At 39.6% G+C, this 22,995-nt stretch overlaps 2 protein-coding genes and 1 pseudogene across 3 annotated transcripts in view; 2 read left to right on the top strand and 1 right to left on the bottom strand.

Annotated features, from left to right (window-relative positions):
- LOC145770853 (nucleoporin SEH1-like) overlaps positions 1-22,995 on the bottom strand; it is a 127,759-nt gene that overhangs the window by 96,349 nt on the left and 8,415 nt on the right. For both annotated transcript variants that reach the window (XM_082582593.1, XM_082582594.1), the window contains exon 2: positions 3,773-3,929. In XM_082582593.1, coding sequence (XP_082438719.1) covers positions 3,773-3,929 — 157 coding nt within the window. The remainder of the gene's footprint in view (positions 1-3,772; positions 3,930-22,995) is intronic.
- On the top strand, positions 4,649-5,881 carry LOC145770108 (zinc finger BED domain-containing protein 5-like; annotated as a pseudogene).
- On the top strand, positions 5,872-6,460 carry LOC145770109 (zinc finger BED domain-containing protein 5-like). Its single transcript, XM_082581694.1, has one exon. The coding sequence runs from the start codon at positions 5,975-5,977 to the stop codon at positions 6,458-6,460; it is 486 nt and encodes a 161-aa protein (XP_082437820.1). The 5' UTR covers positions 5,872-5,974.

Below are 22,995 nucleotides of genomic sequence, written 5' to 3' on the forward strand. Positions count from 1 at the left end.
TATCTTTACGTCCATCAAAGTATAGACCATTCACTATACTGAAATTTTGTTGCTCTTCTTGCCGTAGTTCCTCCTTGCATCTTTCACATTCGGTATTATCAGTGTGTTACTATATCTTGTGCAACATATCAGGTTTTTTTTTCAAAAAACTGATGACAGATCACAATTTGTCAGAAAAAATGCTGAATTTTAACAAAAATGTGTGTATATTTTGGTTTTTTGGCTATAACTCGTTTTGTATCGTAAATAGAGCAAACTTTCTTCTTAGGACAGATAGAAACATGATGTTTTGGCAGCTTTTGAGCTATGTATCATGACTCTACGACCAGTGGTTACCGAGATAGGCAATTTTACCCCCTCACGCGCATAAATTGGGGGGTTGCCGGCTGGAAAATGGGGGCAACCCCCTAAAGTCAATTTTTAATGAAGTTTTAGGTCATTTGTCGGGATTTAAGAACCCCGTTTTTTTCGATTTAAACAAAAAACTTTTTTCACTCCACCCTACTGGCCCGGTGATTGCCTTCAGTTTGTTGATGTCGTGTATCTTGGTTGAGTAAGCTTTGTCGGAGCGAAAGTAAAGGTCTTTAATGTCTGGGTCAGTGTTAGCATAGCATAGTAACAATATTAAAAGAGCCGTGTCTTCACCAATTAAAGTCGTGCCATGTCGATGAGGGCTGTCCATCTGCCGTCTTGGCGATGTCAACATCTGCATCACCTGGTGCGCTGATCACATTGCAGCTTTTATTCCTCAGTTGAGCAGAAATTAGAGAAATTAATCCTTCCTTGTTGGAAGCTCGAGACAAAAACTGCTCCTTCTTTCCAATGAACTTGGTGTCTGCAGTAAAGTGAACAACCCGGTGGACGTTCATGCCGCGTCTTTGATGGGTATTGTCTTTGATAGACGGACCACCATATGCATCAAAGACCACCATTGCTAAGCGATAATGACGAATGGTATAATCTGCATACGACTGTACAATAGACCCACAACTGTCTCCAGCTTCCCATAGCACTCGATGCAACAAGAACCCCCAATCAAGAACGTAGTGATCGGTTTTCGGGGCAGATTTTTTCACTACTTCATAATCGCCTGACGTCACACTGCTGGCATGTTCTGTGATGGCGGGAGCTATTTGAGACTTATCGGCTTCTCGGAAAAAATGTCTAGCTTCAAACAAGGCGAGTTGGCATGTACTGAGCTCGTGCTTTATCACTTCCTGCATGGAGAGATCACCTGTTTGATTAAGGATCTTGGAAACAAAGCTATGATCGTTATGTTTGGCAACGATGGCAGTAGTAACCTGGAAACACAGCGCTGCAATACATTGGTCAAGAAAATTACAACATTCAAGTCCTTTGTTCACCCTGAACATTTGCCACCTTCACCATCCTCTACCAAATTCCACTGCCTCAGAGTTTACTACCAGATTATGGTCTGGATGGGTAAGCTACTGACGATCGTGTGGATGCTCTAGACTGGGGATGGAAAGTAGACAATAATCAGATGGTTCCAATCATGACGGACATGAAAGCTGCCCCGGACAACCTACTGAAAATGATACACTGCAATTGCGAATCGTGTCCACCTCACTGCAGTTGCCGGAGGTATGGGCTACCATGTCATGCTGAATGTGGACCATGCCAAACTGGTTCATGTGTCAACCCATACAGCAATCACATAATTACAGACGATGACAAGGAGAGTGACAGCAATGAGATTTAGTAATACTTGACTCATGTGCTTTATTTACGCTGATTATGTCAAGAGTCTACTGATGTACATGACCACATCGTATGAACTCTTTACGCTTGCTTAGTTTACCCAAATATGTATAGAAATTCACCTGGTTTTTAATAACCAATACATTGTTATTGTTCATTTTTAATTGTTTTGGCAGCCATCTTGGATTGCCATATTCAATTTATAGGCTATCAGATAATTCAACAATTCTGAGAATGGTCTCATTGACTTCACAGGGTATAAAAACTTAGATATAGACACCAAAACTACATGTTTTGGTCATATGATGACCGAGTTATGGTCAATTTACTGTTATTTTATTGGTTTGGCAGCCATCTTGGATTGCTATATATTGAATTTATAGGCTCTCAGATAATTCAACAATTCTGAGAATGGTCTGATTGACTTCACAGGGTACAAACACCTAGGTATAGACACCAAAACTACATGTTTTGGTCATATTATGACCGAGTTATGGTCAATTTACTGTTATTTTATTGATTTGGCGGCCATCTTGGATTGCCATATTCAATTTATAGGCTATCAGATAATTCAACAAATCTGAAAATGGTCTCATTGACTTCACAGGGTATAAACACCTAGATATAGACACCAAAACTCCATGTTTTGGTCATATGATGACCGAGTTTTGGTCAATTTCCTGTTATTTTAATGGTTTGGCGGCCATCTTGAAAATAACCACTTTCCGGAAGTTGGATCGCTTAAGATTTTGAATATGTCAATACTAATACCCAAAACTAATCAAATCAGTTGAAAAACCTTTTGTTGCAATTTTTTTGGGGTCAAACCATATATTGCCCTAACTATAGCCCAAGTATCACCACCATCAAAAAGCAACAATTTCCTAGCATGGAAAATTGTTTGTATAATATAATCATCAAAATAGATGAATGGTTTGGCAAAATCGATAGATTATCACAGTGCATTTGTCCTTACAAAATGTGTGGATTTGGGGCCAAAGGATGTCCTTACAAAATGTGTGGATTTGGGGCCAAAGGACATTATATAAGGTGTCTCAAAAAAATGTACACAAAAGTAATTTGAAAAAAGAGTTCCAAAAACATTTTTTTCTGGGAAATAACATTGCACCACACACAGCAAGAGCTACGAGAATTCCTACGAACCAAGTTTCCTGGACGTCTGATCTCTCTGCATGAACTGGGGCTTCTTGAAGGACCGTATTTATTTGAATCCCAAGCCAAGAGACCTCAAACAACTTAAGGCAAACATTCGACGAGAAACGCAGACATTCCAGTGGAAATATTCTCAAGTGTGATGAACAATGTAGCAGCAAGGATGCAGGCTGTCATTGGGAAACGAGGAGATTACATTGATCATGTGGTGTAAAAAAGTAAAAGGTTAAAATGTCCAAATGGAAAGACTGAACTAACAACTGTGCAATGTGCATTGTGAAAAAAACTTACATGCTTCAGCTGCATGGTACAGCAGAAAAAGTCTGAAAATATTGATTAGTCTATCTGTGTCATTGATATACTTTTGTGTACATTTTTTTGAGACACCCTGATACTATTTATATTATTTACAAGACATCAAGAGTGTTGTACCACATTGTTTGTTTCAAATACAAAATCTATCCAAATGAGTAACCTAGTTGTTGCAAACAAACAAAATATCGTTAATACAAACTGAATATGGTAGGCTGATCTTGCACAATATAACTGGCTGGTTATAATTAGCAAATGGGCGTTTTTTTTAATTCGTTTTCATTTTGTTTTAATTCTAAAGGCATTTCGAATAGCCTCCTCCTCCCTTGAGAAAATCCTATGTATGCCCCTGTCTGCAGTATTTCCATCAAGCACCTTATGAAATAGACTTTACTGAGATTAGTATCTAAATGGCCAAGCGTCACAGAGTGCTGCACCTAAATATCTTGATGCCAGTGTGCACATTCATTTAGCAGGCACCTAGCTGTCAGCACTTAAATGGCGTGCTCCGGTATATTCTCGATTTTCATTTTAATAAGTATTATACTCAAATCATTGCATTTACCTGTCTCTTCCCAAATAGCCGTAGTTCTGTCAAATGAACAAGTGGCTAGCACTTGTCCAAATTCTGGATGTGCCCATGTGACCTTCCAAACAGATGCACTGTGCGTTTTCCAACTAGCTGAGCAAACCCACTCATTATTTTCTTTTAAATCCCAAACCTAAACATAAATTCAATGTGATGAAAGTACCGTATATAATACAATACAAGTTTTGTAAAAAAAAGCTCACAAAATAGATTGATGACAGATTTCCCAGTACACATCTCACCACAGCGTACATCTCACCACCAGAACTCGCACAAAACTACTTGTGCGAATTCTACTTTATTCTTGCCTTGTGCAGATATAAAACTTTTTTTGACCTTTCTAATCCGATTAATGCTATCACCACAGCATGCCCATTGCCCAGGGCTTGTTTAACTCAAACCTTGGAAATCTATTGATCCATTTTAGAAAACAACAACAGAGTATAGACCAGAGGTTCCCAACCGGTGGTACGCGTACCACTAGTGGTACGCGGGAGCTTTTCAGGTGGTACGCGAGCAGCTCTCCGTTGCATGCGATATGTAGTAGTATTGTCAAATAAAGTAGGCCTATTGCAACAATTGTTTAATTATGAGTTTCTAAAATATGCGAACAACACTTTTATTTCTTTCGATACTAAATTCTCTGCACTCAGTAAGCCACTTTTGTCGATCTTGCTCCCTGCTGTCATTGTTATTTATACAATTCTGCTGTGCGAACTTAATGGTGTCTGTGACGAAACTATTATGTGTGCAATGCGAATAGTGTCTGTGACGAAACTATTGCGTGTGCAATGTAGTCTGTGCAATTGCAGAATTGCACAGACTACATTGCACATTCTGATGTTGGTTTTCCGACGTGTAGTGGCTGAATCCTGAACAGCATTACATTTTTGTTTAAATATTTGAAAATGTCGAAGCGAAAGTATAGCGCAGATTATATTAAGTATGGCTTTATTGCTATTCAACATCGTGGAGATAGCTTACCTCAGTGCATGATCTGTATGAAAACCCTTTCAAATGCAGCTTTGAAACCAAGTTTGCTTAAGCGGCATCTTGAGTCCAATCATGCAGATAAGATGAATCGAGATAAGAGTTATTTTGAGCGACTTGGGGAGAACGTGAAGCGACAGCGCATGGATCCCACAGGCCAGTTTAACCGAAATAATGCCGGAATTGTGAAGGCATCCTATGAAGTATCTCTTCTGGTGGCCCAAAACAAAAAAAGCTCATGTCATTGCGGAGTCACTTGTTTTGCCAGCAGCAAAGATATTAGTCAGAAACTTGATTGGAGAAGATTCAGTGGCAAAGTTGGATAGTGTATCGCTTTCTAACAATACTGTGAAACGACGCATCGAGGAAATGCCAGTTGATGTCACTGACCAAGTGATTGCAGGAGTAAGAGATTCGAAGTTTGGATTTGCCTTACAACTTGATGAATCCACAGATATCACAAACTGCTGCCAACTGCTTGTCTACGTCCGCTTTACACAGAACGATGCTGTAAAAATGGAATTATTGTTGAATCATGAGGTGTCCACTACATCAAAAGGAAAATATATTTTCAACACTTTAGATAATTTTTTCAAGGAAAATGAACTGGATTGGGGAAATTTTGTCGGATGTACGACAGATGGGGCTCCCTCTATGCTCGGTAGAAAGTCTGGATTTCAAGCCCATGTCAAAGCTGTGTCACCTCGCGTCATAAGTGTTCACTGTTTCATACACAGGTTTGCTCTTTGCACAAAGGTTCTTCCTGCAAAGTTGTTAATGTGCTTGAACAGGGTAGTCAAAATCGTAAATTTTGTTAAAACATCAGCTTTAAATACTCGATTGTTTAAAGTTCTTTGTGAAGATCTCGGCTCAGACCACACTTGTCTCCTCTATCACACAGAAGTGCGATGGCTCTCTCGAGGAAATACAACTAAGCGTCTTTTTGAAATGAGGAATGAATTACTTTTATTTTTCCAACAGAAAGACCATGAACTTCAAAACGATCTGGAGGACGAGGAATTCAATGCAAGATTGGCTTATTTGTCAGATATATTTGAAGCTTTCAATCATTTAAATCTGTCATTTCAAGGGTAAAACTGCACTGTCGTAAACTTTGTTTCAAAACTGGGAGCTTTTATCCGAAAGGTAGAATTATGGAGGAAAAATGTGGAAAACAAGCGCTATGGTATGTATAAATTTCTGTCAGCCCTTGAAATGGAAATCAGTGATGACTTTTCCAGAGAAATTACCCAGCACCTCTCGCTGCTAACTGCTGAATTGCAGCATTACTTTCCAGATATCACAAGCTGCCCATACATCACAGATCCTTTCTCAGTGGACCCAGCCGACCTACCTGTTGGTACAGGAGAACAAGAGGAACTGATAGACATGCAGGAGGATCAGACAGCAAAAAAACAACGCAAAGAATGTTCTGCAATAAACTTCTGGCTTAGTATGGCTTCTTCATACCCAACGCTAGCTTCCCACGCTATTCCACAACTACTGAGTTTTCCTTCTACTTGGGAATGCGAGCAGGAATTTTCTATTCTTATGAACATCAAATCAAAAAATCGAAACCGACTAAGTGCCCCTGGACATGACTTCAGATGTGCTATTAGCAAAGTTATGCCACGCATCGATCAACTGGTGAAAGATAAACAAAAATTTCATTAAATTTAGTTGTATTGTGTTTGTGTTTAGTTGTATCTTTTTCTTTGTTATTCTGATGCGTTCTGTGCTGTGTGGTGTAATGGACTCTGTGATATTTTGTTGGTAATTTTGCTACTTTTGCTGACTTTACATCCAGATTCATCATCTTGCAAATAATTTAATATTGGATCAAATTAGTTGTTCTGAAAATAGTGGTACGTGTCGACAATCCGTGGTGGCTAAGTGGTACGAGAACATAAAAAGGTTAGGAACCCCTGGTATAGACAGACAATCGATAACAACTTAATAACATTGAATTGCATAATTCAAAATTAATACAGAAATGAAATAAAGACATAATTTCAAACGTTTTCGGCAAAAAACTTTCTGCCCTCTTCAGGAAAATATCTTAAATCATCTAAACAAAACAATTATTCGTGAAATGTTAATAATAAATGACTGAAATTCAATAAAACTGCACTGACCTGCGTACAAGCAACAACTGACGAACAAACACAAAAGGTGGTAGCAATTTGTCATAATTATGCGGGAGTGTGGTTATGAGACAAGATAGTGAGCGGACAACATAACATAAAATAAACGTTTAAGCTAATACAAATTCAACAAAAAAGATGCCCCTCCAGCGAATAATTGTTTGTTGAGCCTGGGGTTGTGCTGCTTAATTTGGAGTGCCTCATGAATTTTAGTTTCAAACTCTGATTGACAGTTGCGAATTATCTTGAATGAAGTTGTTATCGATTGTCTGTCTATGGTTTTTAAAAAGTACGGTACCTCTCTAGTCTCTACCAAAGCTATAACAGTAATCTTAAAACTTCCAACCATAGGCGCTGACTTTTCAAAAAACCTTGGGGGGGGGGGCGAGAAAGGTGATGATGTCATAAACATAACGCTATTTTACTCAATTAAAATAGTCTTTGATTAAGCTTACTGTCTTGTTTATTGACACCTAGGTCGCCAACCAAATTTATTAGAACCGCTGTTTGAAACGATTAATTAGTTTTACGCATGTAGTACGCCTAGTCGTAAAAATTTTGATATTGTTAGCTCATAATTGAAACAGTTGGAAAACAAGCCGATTCATTTCCTTTTCATGCGAGTGAATAACAACAATCAAGACAGTGAAATTATCGAAATAAAATGCAAAAAAATCATGATCTAAAGCAGAGTGGAAACCCGCTATCAATTTTATTAAGTTCGTTTCGCTCGTTTTGCTAATTACTTACCTTCAAAGCGCTAACAACGACGAAGTGTTTTCTCTTCTGTTTTTTATCGAAAGTCTTTACAGTCTTTTATATACTCGAGCATCGGTCGAGATGTTCACAAGTAATTTTCACCTCAACAAGACAGGTTTAACTTATACACGGGACAAGCTGTTGTCTCCAGCTCGACAGTTTTCAAAATGAACGCATTTTTGCTGCCGCAAAATCATTGCCGACGTAGATTACGGAGTTTGAAATGGCGTCGTCCTAAATAAAAGTTTTGAATACGTTTATTTGCAATGATTTGAAGTTAATTTTCAAATTTAATTATTTCTTGTCAATTCTAAACTTTATGCACTTGTTGAGCAATATGCTAAGCTCACCAGACAAAACAGCAGAAAGAGCTGTTTTAAGAGATCGATTTTTTTATTTTTGCGTGTAGCATATTATCGTTCTTATTACGTAACATTCCATGATCGTTGAAGTCGATGTCAAACCTAAGCGGCCACATAAAACAATGATGTCAGGTTAGCTGGGTGACAATAGCGATAAGAGACGTCGTTAATGCAAGCAATATCTGCGACCAAGACCATTTAAACACTTTTTCTTTTAATTGTTTTCGATTTAATTCTCACACAATGCAAACTAAACAATACGTTCTGTTGAATCATAATTGATCTCACAGCAGGAAGACCTCGTTGACAATAGCGCGTCTAGTTTAGCTGGTTTACTTAATATTGCAGTGAATAGTTACGTGACTATTCCAGCAGCGTAAGTTACTCTACCATCTACTTTGTAATTTCCATACAGTATGAGAAAGCCATGCGATCAGCTGTTGTTTTGTGGGCAAGAGCAACATAGGCTGTTTTTCGCTTTCGGCATTCTTAAAGTCCGTTTAAATGATCTAAATGTCTTTCGCGAAGTGTTTTATCTTTGAAACACCACTTGTAATAACCATATTTGTTTCCCCTCAACCATAACTTTATGGGGGGCGCCGCCCCCCGGAAGTCAGAGCGTGTGCTTCCAACAACAATACTGGTTGATCGCTGATCATTTGGTGTAATATTGATCAAAAATATAAGCCACTCCTGAGTATAAATCGCACAAATGATGAAAGATAAAAACATCATAAGGCATGGTTAGTTGGTTACCAATCAAAAAAATACGATTTGTCATCAAATGTACACTAACATTTGTGTTACTGTACTTGCTCAGGCTAATTTTATTGGTCAAAATGGTTTTCCTTACAACTCTTCTGTACACAAAAAGGGCGTGATTTAAGTTTCTATCAAAGGTTATTCGACTTTAGATCCACACAATATAAACCAAAGTTTAGTGTCATACGTCTATCATAATAAACAATTGTGTTGTTTTTTTAAACTTACGTACAATAGGGTGGGTCGATTTCTCCATTTATCATATAAATTTGAACATCTAGGTGAGACTTTACCTTCTAAACATTTCGTCAAAGTTCAAAATCGTTTTGTGCACAGCAACCCCTCACCCCAATGACCCTCAGTTTCTATAACAGGGTTGCCAGATTTGGCGAAAAGTTGCAAAAAAAATTGTGATTTTACCTCATTTTTTTGCCCAATCTGGCAATTCTGCGCAGTGGGTGAACTTCTAATGGTTGTGCGGTTTAACACACCACAACAAGCTTTGTGAAACTGATTTTTTATCTTATTCATCCGATAATGATCCGAGTTTCATGAAGAGTGTCTCAACAAGTAATGCCTACAATACCATCCCAATCCCTTGAGTTGCAAGGGAAGGCAATCGAAAGATGGTTTCTGATGAAACAGTTGCTGTTATTGCCACTGCTACTTTGCAGGATGTGTTAGAACAGCATTTCTTAACCGGGGGTGCTAGTACCCTTTGGGGGTGCTGGAATAAACTATAGGGGTGCTAAATGCATGCAGTCTAATATCAAAAAACGCCATTTTACTTTTCTGCATTTTTTTGTTTTTCTGTCAGTAGCCCAACAGCGGTTGTCATATCAAGGATTGCTGTTTCGAAGTAGCCTGATACATGGTTTGTTGTTATTGTAGTCATCTCCCAGTAGGGTCATTTCATTATAATTCATCCAGAAAATTGAAATTTTGGAACCATAGAATTTAGAATTGTCCCATTTTTTCACAGTTTAAAATGCTTGAAATTCTGAGTTATTTGGCACAAATTTTGTCAAAATTGGTTGAGCAGTTTTTGTTTTATCGCTATTTTAATGTTTGACCACCAGGTGGCGATTTTTTTAGTGAGCCGCATAAAAATGCTCATATCTTGGGACTTAGTTGCCCAATCTTCATAAAATTGGTATCTACCCCCCCATTTTCAGGGGTGGGCTTTCTAAAAATAAAGGTTAAAATGAGCTAGGAGTTATACTTTTTGTGATATAAACATTTGTAGTGCTTTGATTGCATGGCCGATTTCGCCATGCGGCCACGTGTTTTTTTCAAAATTTTTATGATCATTATTATTAGCATAGATGATATATTCCAAAAATATCTTTTTAATCACTTACAATTAACAACCTCATAATAAAAATTGTGCACAAAAATGCAGAATTTTTAAAATAATCAAAAACATTGGATTTTAATTTTTTTCATCAGCCCATACTGGGCGGTCCGCCCCTCCCCCCCCCCCCCTACTACGCCACTGTATGTCAATCAAAGCATAGTAGTATAATACATTATTACACAAAGTGAAGGAGTCAAGACATAAAGATGAAGGAGTTTAATACATCGACAGGATGTAATGAGCTTGTCCAATGTGTAAAATAATTATATCATTTTCCAAACATATCTCGCTGCTACTGGTAGGACAGTGTGCAATGTGCATAGTACAATTGCGTTACTTTGATTTGTCAAAAGTTACATTAAAGAACAGCGACAGTCTTAATAGTAAAGTGAGTTATATGCAACAATCTGAGCAAGTATGTACATTGTACAACACCCCACCGGCACATAACATTGCAAAATAAAGTCACACTATTCTGACGATATAATTACAAGTCTATACACTTCTGCTATCATTTCTGAATTGGAATACAGTATATAGGCTTTGTCTGCACTGATCATTGTAAAATTACATACATACATCATTGTAAGATTATTAGTGCCAAGAAGTGTACGAAACATTCAAGATAGTTTTAAGTGACTTTCTGCAATAAAATACAATTAAAAAGGATTCAATAAACCTATAGTTTTGCATGCATAACTAACTAGTGCATCCCATTTTGCATTTAACATCATGTGACACTGGACAAAATCTGCTCACTGCAGAGCCATTACAACACGTGAGGGGCAACAATCGGAATGAATAAAAACGCAATTGAACAAGGGCCGCCATACATGTAAATCAATCGACAACCACGGTTTCTACCATGTAGCTAAACATGTGAAAAGCAGCATGAATTACTATACAATTGAACACGGGTTGTCATGCATGCGAATAAACTGCAAACCACGGTTTCTAGCATGTATTGTACAGTAACTAAGCTTTGTGAAAGGCAGCAAAAATATAAATACAACATAAATGAACAAAGGTTGTTGCACACTTGGACACATAGAACAACATGCCATTATTGTAACATTAGTCAAGACCTAGACAGCAATTTCAGGCAATCAAACCCAACCTAATAGAAGCCAATCAATGCTCTTCTTGAATGCAAATGAAGCGACGATTCACAGTTTCCATGTTTGGAGCCGAAAATGTGTATATTCTGCCTGTTATAGTGGAAACTGTCCAAAATCATCTGGATTGAAGAAATTCAGGACCAGGCACAGTGCTTCCACGCTGGAATCTTTGTTGAGTATTTCTCACTGGCACCAGTTCCTCAGCTTTTATATAGAAGAAAGGTACACTTGTTACAGCTTCAGAGCAGTATTGATAGGCAGCTGCAGCAGTCAAAATTTGGTTAGCAGTTGGTCTGCCTAGACTTTCGTTACCCAGCTTCCTTTTTACTACTCCATCAATCCTGTCCCATGGAGATTTACCATGATTTGTGGCAAAAAATGACCACTTTTGAACAAAGATTCCAGCGTGGAAGCACTGTGCCTGGTACTCGTGGATACCATTACTTTAGTTCAAGTTGTATTGGTTCTTTCAGTTTTAAGCGCGTATCAGATGATTCACAATTCGCTAGCAGCCTAGCACACATTGTTTCTTCGATGCAGCCCCAATGATAAACATCCAAGATGTAAGTGTCATGTCTTATGTAGCATGTGTTTATGACGGACAGTGGTGGGTTGGGCTTGTTGAAATCGTGGACAAAGAAAAGAATGATGTTCTGGTCAATTTTATGCATTCTTGTGGCCCCTCTCCATCTTTCGATTAGCCTGGCCGTGAAGATAAGTGTTACATGCACATTTCTTCAATCATGATGATTTTGGACAGTCCTTCCACTACAACAGGCAGAATATACATATTTTCGGCTGCAAACATGGAAACTGTGAATCGTCGCTTCATTTGCATTCAAGAAGAGCATTGATTGGCTTCTATTAGGTTGGGTTTGATTGCCTGAAATTGCTGTCTAGGTCTTGACTAATGTTACAATAATGGCATGTTGTTCTATGTGTCCAAGTGTGCAACAACCTTTGTTCATTTATGTTGTATTTATATTTTTGCTTCCTCTCACAGAGCTTAGTTACTGTACAATACATGCTAGAAACCGTGGTTTGCAGTTTATTCACATGCATGACAACCCGTGTTCAATTGTATAGTAATTCATGCTGCTTTTCACATGTTTAGCTACATGGTAGAAACCGTGGTTGTCGGTTTATTTACATGCATGGCGGCCCTTGTTCAATTGCGTTTTTATTCATTCCGATTGTTGCCCCTCACATGTTGTAATGGCTCTGCAGTGAGCATATTTGAGCATATTTCATATCCAGTGTCACATAATGTTAAATGGGATGCACTAGTTATGCATGCAAAACTATAGGTTTATTGAATCCTTTTTAATTGTATTTTATTGCAGAAAGTCACTTAAAACTATCTTGAATGTTTCGTACACTTCTTGGCACTAATAATCTTACAATGATGTATGTATGTAATTTTACAATAATCAGTGCAGACAAAGCCTATACACTGTATTCCAATTCAGAAATGAAAGCAGAAGTGTATAGACTTGTAGTTATATTGTCAGAATAGTGTGACTTTATTTTGTTATGTATATATATACTTTCTTTCTCAGATTGTTATGTATTTCTTAGATTGTTGCATATAACTATTAAGACTGTCGCTGTTCTTTAATGTAACTTCTGACAAATTAAAGTAACACAATTGTACTGTGCACACTGTCGTACCAGTAGCAGCGAGACATGTTTGGAAAATGATATAATTATTTCCCACATCGGACAAGCTCATTACATCCTTTCGATGTGTTAAACTCCTTCATCTTTACGTCTTGACTCCTTCACTTTGTGTAATAGTGTATTATACTACTATGCTTTGCTTGACATACAGTGGCGTAGTAAGGAGGGGGGGAAGGGGTGGACCACCCAGTATGGGCTGATGAATTGTTAGTGATTAAAGTAGAATTATTAGAATAGGAGTCAGTTATCTACGTCAATATTAGCATTGAGAAGAAAGCTTGACTACAGTTCTGCTCATAAAATAGTTGTAATACAAGTAGTGGTAATGATGATGATGGCGTATGAGCGATGTTTCCAGGCTAGATTGGAGGGCAGGAAATCTTCAGCCACTCAGCAGTCTCGTCGTCCAGGATTCTCAGACCATGCGCACCGTGTGGAGGCCGGTGGATTAGGCAGTGGTGGATGACATGGTCTGCGGTCTGTTCCGTGGCACCACACTCGCATTCTGATGAAGGAGCCAGGCCCCACTTGTGCATGTCCGAACGAAAGCGGCCGACGCCAGTTCGCAGGCGGTTAAGCCTGACCCACGCAAGCCTTGCGAGGGACATCCCTGGTGGACGGGGATCGGCGTCGGGTATGAAGTCACGGAGCGTGGAGGTGTGATTTTGCCACTCCGTGTTCCACATGTGGTTCGTCCAGTGTGCCGCACTTAAACCAAGTTCTTCTGCGTTCTTAAGTAGTTGTTGTGCGGCAGGCACAAAGGGGCGTCTTGATTTCAACCGCTGCTTTATAGGTGGTGGTCTCTTGAGTGTTGCATGGAGAAGATGGTCGGGGTCCAAAGCGCAGCGAGCGAGAGAAATCGTGGCTCCTTTACGGCGTAGCTCAGCGGGTTGGATGCCTGCTAGGATGGGTAGACAGTCCGTTGGAGTGGGACGCAGGCATCCAGTCACAGTACGCAGTGCGTCGTTGATGGCGGTATCAATCTGGTGGGTGTGAGAACTACGACACCAGACCGGCGCGCAGTACTCAGCAGTGGAATGAACAAGGGCTAGGGTAGCTGTACGAAGAGTTTTAGCACCAGCTCCCCAGCCGGAACTCGCCAATCGCCTCAAAAGTGCGACGCGTGTAGATAGTTTTTTGCGCAGTGACTTCAAGTGCCGGCGGTACGTGAGTGACCTGTCCAGGGTTATGCCGAGGTATGTAGGTTCGGCACAGTAGGGCAGGCGTTCCCCATCAATCTTGATGTTTATCTCACGCTGTGCCTCCCGGTTGTTAAGGTGGAAGGCCGCCGACACTGTCTTTGACTTGCTGAGCTGTAGCTTCCATTTCTGGAGGTACGCTGATAGTGTTTGCATGTCTTGGCTGAGGTTCCTCTCCACTGACTGCCAGTTTCCTGCCGAGTGCAGGAGTGCCAGGTCGTCTGCGTAAGCATATTTCCTGGAGATGGTGGGGGGCAAGTCGTAGGTGTATATGTTGAACAGGAGAGGAGCCAAGACTGAGCCCTGTGGGACGCCGTTTTTAAGTCGGCGTAGTCTGCTTCGACGACCGCTAGCGGTTGTGAGGGTAAAACTGCGGTTTTGCACAAGTTCCATCATCATATGGACCATGTGTCTGTCAGGAAGCAGACGGAGTAACTTGCAGGTAAGGCCGCTATGCCATACGGTGTCATAGGCAGCCGTGAGATCAACAAACTCGGCGCCAGCCTTCTTCTTAGCCGAGAAGCTGTCCTCAATGTCTTGGGTCATAAGTGTGACCTGATCTACGGTTGATCGTCCGTGTCGGAAACCAGCTTGTTCACGGGGGAGCTGCGGATCTATTATTGGTTCGACACGGGCGTAGATGAGTCTCTCGAGGATCTTGAAGGGGATGCAGAGCAGTGAGATTGGACGGTAACTCTTCGGGTCCCCTGGGGGCTTCTTCGGCTTAGGGACTGCAACCACAAGGGCTCTTCTTCAGATTCTGGGAATTCTCAGGTGGCGTAAACAGCAGGAAAGGAAGTCTTTTAACCAGGACTTTAAGGAGGCAGCAGCATGGAGTATCAATTCCGGGCATAGGTGGTCAGGGCCCGGGGCTTTACCTGGCTTTATGTGCTGGAGGGCGGCGGAAAATTCTTCCGGGGTGAACGCACCCGAGATGTTGTCCCCGTCTGGGGTTGTTACCCTCCAGAGGTCCGTCATTTCTTGCAAGACGGATCTATCGGATTCACGGTCTCTCGATTTGTATTTCCCGTTCTCCACAAGTTGTGAGGCGATGGAATTTGCTGAAACGGGACATTGTTGACGAGAGGCACGTGATCTGCCAGTTAGGTTGTTCAGTGTACTCCATGCTATGCGGCTGGAGTGCGTGAAGTCGATTGATTCAACGGCTTCTGTCCAGCGCTCCTTCCTCTTTGAGTCCAGCCTTGCCAGCAGAGCTGTGGCTGAGCTGTTGGTGTCATTGCCCTGAGGGGCGTGGAGGAAGTCGGAGTAGAGGCTTTCGCACTCCTTGTCCCAGCACGGTATGTAGGTCTTTCGTCGGCCGCGGGAGATGGATTGTTTTGCCGCTGATGTTATTGCATCACAAAAGTCCTGGTAGGCTTTTCCACGTTGTTGGTGTGAGGGGATGGGAGATACTGTGTGGCTTCATTGGTGAGGAGGCTGTAGTACTCCCAGTTAGCCATTCTGAAGTTCCATCGATTGACAGGCTTGCTCGGGACAGGCATTATGAGCGTTGGAGCCGTGATAATCGAGGGTCGATGTTGGGACCTGGGGAACTTCTCTAGCACACATCTGTCCAGTTGGCAATTATCGGGGTCATCACTTGCGAAAGCCAGATCGGGGTTTGTGCCAGTGTTCCAGCGTCCGGAGAAGAAGCTCGCTGCACCCTTGGGATCGTGCAGTAGGGTGAGGTTGTTATTGGCTGACCATGAGGCCAGGCTTTCTCCATCGGTGTTGGTGGTGTTGTAGCCCCATGAAATCTAAAGTCTTATCCCAAAATTCAAAAAAAAATAAAATCCAATGTTTTTGACTATTTTAAAAATTCTACATTTTTGTGCACAATTTTTATTATGAGGTTGTGAATTGTAAGTGATTTAAAAGATATTTTTGGAATATAACATCTATGCTAATAATAATGATCAAAAAAATTTTGAAAAAAATGTGTGGCCGCATGGCGAAATCGGCCATGCTATCGAAGCACTACAAATGTTTATATCACAAAAAGTATAACTCCTAGCTCATTTTAACCTTCATTTTTGGAAAGCCCATCCCTGAAAATGGGGGGATAGATACCAATTTTATGAAGATTGGGCAACTAAGTCCCAAGATATGAGTATTTTTATGCGGCTCACTAAAAAAATTGCCACCTGGTGGTTAAACATTAAAATAGCGATAAAACAAAAACCGCTCGACCAATTTTGACAAAATTTGTGCCAAATAACTCAGAATTTCAAGCATTTTAAACTGTGAAAAAATGGGACAATTATAAATTTTATGGTTCCATGGCCTGGATGAATTATAATGAAATGACCCAGTACGCAACTTGATCCTGAGTAGTTTGTACGAACTTACCTGGTGGGTGCTTTGTTGTAATATTGTTGCTCACCTCTCGCTTCAAGAAACCACCTTCATGGCAAAATACGTTCCCACAAATCACTCATAACCAGAGTGGATACAGCAGTAAGCTGCGCCCTTTTGGGGCAAATTTTTAATTTCTATTGGGGGGATATCTAAATATCTGTGTATGCCTGAAAAATGAAGGCATGCAAAAAAAAAATTTTCCGTCAATGTTTAGACCCTGCTGTCGGCCCTGGAACATTTGCAGGTTACCAGAATTTTGAAATCTTCATAAAATCTTCATCTTTTGTGCTAGGTAGGGCATGTTGGTATTCATTTCTATTGTTTTTGGATAATTAATCCATTTATTAAGTTTACAGACAAATTTAGACATGTTTTACAATTTTAATTTTTGCAACGATGACAAATTTCCTTGCATTTTATGTAAATTTTTGTGGTTTCTGAGGGTTATGATAGTAGCAAGTTAGATTTACTGGTTCTGGTACATTCTGAAGCAATATAAATAGACTCATTAGTTAAACATTTTAACAGAAACAATGGCTAAGGAAGTCCAGATGAAAAAATAGTATATATTATAATTCTTATTTATGTAACAAATTACATCACAGGCATGTAAGTATGTATGCTGTTTCTCCACCCATTAACTTGATTCCGATTTTACCTTCCAGGATACTACGAAATATACCTACCTGACTCATTCTTTTGAATGTATTGTAATAGCTGAGTGTAAGAATGGCATAACAATCTTCAATAAAGAATGATCCTTTAGAAATAGAAAAGTATGAGTCACTGCAAACATCCGAACTTCCGCTTCATTTGAATGTACTCATACATTTTCTCTATCTCCGTACAGTTCAATTTATGAACTCCACAACATCTAGTCAACTGCACAATTAACTCTACGAAGACATCATCAACATAATTATATTCATCTGCATCTGTAGCAGCCACAAAGTGCAAGAAGACCATCATAGACCAAGTAAAAGAGCTTGAAACCAAAAGAAAGACTGAACAAAAACAAGAATAACCAGTAGATTCTTAGGTTCAATAATTTTTTTTAGGAAGTCTTAACTTTAAAATTTGTATTCTACAGGAAAATGTGTTGCTGAAGGTGTCGTGGATCATCTCATCTCAATGAAAATTAACATATCTAACATATGTGTTATTTGAGGAGATGGTACACACTCTAATACTAGCTGGAAGGATGGTTTAATGGCCCATATCGAAAGAAGTATAGGGTAGTTCGCTTACTTCACCACTGCGAGTTATCACTTTGCAAACTTTTTGAACACATTGATGGATCAACTTCAGGGCCAAACAGTTTTAATGGCCCAATCGGAAAAATGCTTGCCAAAAATGTATGAGAAACGGAGCCACTACTATTTGAACCACTAAATAATATATATATATACCAAAACATCCTGAAATTTCGGTTCAAGTTGAGCAGAATCTCTCAAATGATGCAAAGCACCTGCATAAGCTGGGTAAGGCGACCAATAGTGGAAATCTTCCAGAAAGTTTAATCAAGAAAAAAATTGGCCCACTGTGTCACTCGCGTTGGTTAACTCTAACTTATTGAACTCAAGAATCTGCTGGTTATTCTTGTTTTTGTTCAGTCTTTCTTTTGGTTTCAAGCTCTTTTACTTGGTCTATGATGGTCTTCTTGCAATTTGTGGCTGCTATAGATGCAGATGAATACATATTGATGATGTCTTCGTAGAGTTCATTGTGCAGTTGACTAGATGTTGTGGAATTCATAAATTGAAATGTACGGAGATAGAGAAAATGTCTGAGCACATTCAAATGAAGCGGAAGTTCGGATGTTTTCAGTGACTCATACTTTTCTATTTCTAAAGGATCATCCTTTATTGAAGATTGCTATGCCATTCTTACACTCAGCTATTACAATACATTCAAAAGAATGAGTCAGGTAGGTATATTTCGTAGTATCCTGGAAGGTAAAATCGGAATCAAGTTAATGGGTTGAGAAACAGCATACATACTTACATGCCTGTGATGTAATTTGTTACATAAATAAGAATTATAACACTATTTTTTCATCTGGACTTCCTTAGCCATTGTTTTTGCTAAAATGTTTAACTAATGAGTCTATTTATATTGCTTCAGAATGTACCAGAACCAGTAAATTTAATTTGCTACTATCATAACCCTCAGAAACCACAAAATTTTACATAAAATGCAAGGAAATTTGTCATCGTTGCAAAAATTAAAATTGTAAAACATGTCTAAATTTGTCTGTAAACTTAATAAATGGATTAACTATCCAAAAACAATAGAAATGAATACCAACATGCCCTACCTAGCACAAAAGATGAAGATTTTATGAAGATTTCAAAATTCCGGTAACCTGCAAATGTTCCAGGGCCGACAGCAGGGTCTAAACAGTAACAAAAAAATTTTTTTTTTTGCATGCCTTCATTTTTCAGGCATACACAGATATTTAGATATCCCCCCAATTGAAATTAAAAATTTGCCCCAAAAGGGCGCAGCTTAATACAGCAGCCCTTCTTGGCAGACATGAGTGATGATAATAGACTAAAGGAGGAGCTGATTGACATGCAGGTGAATCAGAGTTGTCAGACAAAATTTCATCTTTTCTCTTGCTGATTTCTGGTGTGATCAGTTGACAGCATTTCCTGCTTTGGCACGAGCAGCATTGGAATTGATTGTTCCATTTCCGACTACCTACCTGTGTGAAAAGGCGTTCTCCACCATGCTCCAAATCAAAACAATTGGCCGGAACCGCCTTCAACATGGGTTGCTCCACAATGTGAGAGTGGTTTTGACCAACCCAAAGCCTTGAATAGAGAAATTGGTCACACATAAGCAGCAACAGAAATCAAATGTGTAACTAGTAATCTAGCTGGGTAACTTAAGTTTGTCCATGTTCTTTCACTAATCTCAGGATTTCCTATTTCTTTTATCACCAATGACGACAGTAGTTTTGAAGAAAAAAAAATGATCAATTTGTACATCACTTTCCTTTCAATAGTGCAGGCCAAAGTTTAATGGCGGCGCCGAAATTTTGACATGCTTTTTAATCGCTGATGGTAAATTTTGTGTTTTTTTATAGCCTAACAAACTGTGCTGTTGTTTTAAGAAAGTTGATTCACTTACATATGAATATAATTAAATTTCTGTTGGTGAATGAAAGTCAAATACCAAATCTTGAATCAACCAACTGCACAGTTTGTTAAACAAGAGACTTCATTACAAAATACATCGCCAGTGATCTGAAGACATGGCAAAATTTCCGCCTCTACTAAACTTTTGGTCGGCACTGTAAGTAGTCGTATGTCAACGATAATTAGGGGGTGCTAGACTGTTCAGACCTGTTTACAGGGGTGCTAAAGTCAGAAAAGGGTAAGAAACGCTGTGTTAGAAGAATATTTCTCCACAGACATCATTTTTGACCCAGGGAAAGTGAGACATAGCCGAGTCAAGATGGGTACTGGATTGAAACCAACCCAACATGTCGTCAATAATTTTATATCGCTCTATTTCAATGGGAAAAAGCATGAATCATACTGTATGTCTTTGATGACTACCACCACAGTAGAAAAATAAAAGAATACCATTACGCTACGCTTTACTGACATAACCTGGTGACATCTACATCTCTCATGTCACAACACCAAGTGGTCGTTCAGTTGACATTTTAAAATGTATGATCGACGAGAATATGAACATGGATGGAAGTCGAATGACAGGTTGTGGCGGGACAGCAGTGAACACTGGGAATCGTAATGGAGTAATTGCTAGAATAGAAGATCATGTCCATTATCCAGTATGAAGTTCAGTGGAATATATGTTGAGCTGTTGACCTATGCTGCCCATCAATAAGTTACCATTGCGGCATCTATTTGGATTATTTGGAAAGACATCTGGATCAGAAACATTCATAATTGGTGAAATTGACGATATTCTGTGGTCAAACCTTATAGCCCTGGAGATCGCATTGTTTGATAAAATTGTAACTTCCCATTTGCCAAAATTGGACAATTCAAAGGATCTAAGCACAGACCAGATCTACCTTTTGGAAATCTGCTATGCAATCAGTTCTGGGGAATGCTCTGAAACACTCTTACACAGAGATCCTGGGAAATATAATCATTCACAGGAGCAAATCGAATGTGCCGCTATCATGTTAGTCAAACCCATCCATCATAAAAAGTCATTGACACGATTCTGAACAACGTTGAAGATCTTGGAATAAGTGCGGCACACTGGACGGACTACACATGGGAGTGGAGTGGCAAAACAACACCTCCCGACTCCGTGATTTCCTACCCGACGTCGATCCTAACCCTCCGGGAATGTCCCTCGCAAGACTTGCGTGGGTCCGGCTTAACCGCCTACGAACCGGCGTCGGTCGCTTTCGTTCAGACATGTGCAGACGGGGCCTGGCTTCCTCACCGGGATGCGAGTGTGGCGCCACAGACCAGACAGTAGACCATGTCGTCCATGACTGCCCAATCCATCAACCACCACATGGAACGCTTGGACTGAAGGCCCTGGATGAAGAGACTGTCGAGTGGCTGATAACATCATGCTGAAACATATAGTCTGGAAGAACAGCTCATACGATGAACAAGATTGACACAATTCATTGCAACTGTATATAGGCCTGTATGGTTTGCCACTAAGATGGCCACATATATCAGCGATGCTCCAGCAGAACTTTTCTTATATTATACATTATACATTATATGATACATATATGATACTTATATGATACATACTTATATAATCCTTATATGATATGACTCAGTCGTGGACTTGAGCCAGTAGAAGTGCACTCTGTCATCGACAAATCAATCAAGCAAAATTGTTATGCAGCTCACCACGAAAACTTGCTATAAGTTATACCATGTTTCATGACAATGGACCTGACATTCGTGAGGTAGCTGTTAGGTGAATTCTGAAACCTTTCATGTACAATAATACAAAGATTCCATCGCCCTGCTTATCAACTTAATCTTAATGCAAAGGGAAGGGATTATAGGTCATCTCTTGGACTGGTAACCCTGGGTCTACCACCCTTTTTCAAGTCCACTAAACTTCCAAATTTTTTAAATTTAACTATTGCCTGATGGACTGCTGTCTTGCTGAACTTTAGTCTTTCGGATATTTTTCTTTCTGAGTACCGTTCTTCCTTTAATATAACAATTTTTGACCTCTCCACAGCTGAAAAGCTCCTTTTTTTGCCCCTTTTTCTCAGCAACATATCTTAAAAAAGAGTTTAAATTTTTTATTACTGAAAGAAATAGCTCATTCATAATGGCTTAAACAGAAGGCTCTGTTACATAACACTGCAGTAATGGCATAAAACCCAATATGACATAACATTTAAAATAATTTCCATAGATTAATTGTAAGAATCCAAAATTTTGACAGGTGGTCTTAAACTTTTGAGCGCGACTGTAAAATACAATGGTTGGTTTGTGGAAGGGAGGCATTCACGAAGCATTGGAAGCAACATTTTCATTATTTTTTGTAGTCTAGTAATAGCGCTCTCTATTTGATGTTAATTTGCATTGTGACGTGACATCATCTTGACACATTATTTTGCAACACACAATCCCGTCTCTGAATATTATAAACACTTGCGGTAGGTCACTAGGCCAGTGCTGAGATCTTAACTACTAAGTAGCTGGTTTGGTAGGTACATGCGTTAGACATTGGAATATTTGTGGTGATTTTCAAGCAAAACAGAAGTTTTTGTTAATTGTTCGAGTGTGTTATTGTTTAAAATACATGTAAAAACTTGCATACGAATCATTAACTACGGAGATTAGCATAACTTTGATGCTCTAAAAATAAAGTCATATTTTTCAATTTTTAGGTCATAAACAAAATGGCCCTAGTCATATTTTATACTGACAAGCTTTGATAACGGTTAGGGAACGTTCATAACTGACTTAAACCACTCTTTGGCCATTCGTTTGTCTCTTTTCTGAGGGGTTTCTCTTAAGCTTCACGATAAACCCTGACGCCGCAAATTGCAAAATAATGTGTCAAGATGATGTCACAATGCAAACTAACATCAAACAGCAAGCGCTATTACTAGACTACAAAAAATACTGAAAATGTTGCTTCCAATGCTTCGTGAAACTCAGCGCGAGAACTCTCATTGCCTCCCTTCCACAAATCAACCATTGTATTTTAAAGTAAAAATTAAAACTTCGTATTTTTTTCCGAACGGCTAAACTTTCGCATCCGTCGCCCACTTGGCTCGTCGCCCACTTGGTCCGTCGCCCACTTGTCTCGTCGCCCACCTGGTCTCGCCCAAGTGGGTATCGCCCACTTTGTCTCGCCCAGTTGTCGTGTACCGAGGAATCTAGCGCGCTTATGGTTACAACATCAAGAAAACGTCTCAGTAACACAAATATTTTCTGCAACATCTGTGGTGATTACGCACTAGGGCAGGGGTGGGGAACCTGCGGCCCGCG

Source organism: Aplidium turbinatum, chromosome 5 (genome assembly GCF_918807975.1).
Source record: "Aplidium turbinatum chromosome 5, kaAplTurb1.1, whole genome shotgun sequence".
In the NCBI taxonomy this organism is placed as follows: Eukaryota; Metazoa; Chordata; class Ascidiacea; order Aplousobranchia; family Polyclinidae; genus Aplidium; species Aplidium turbinatum.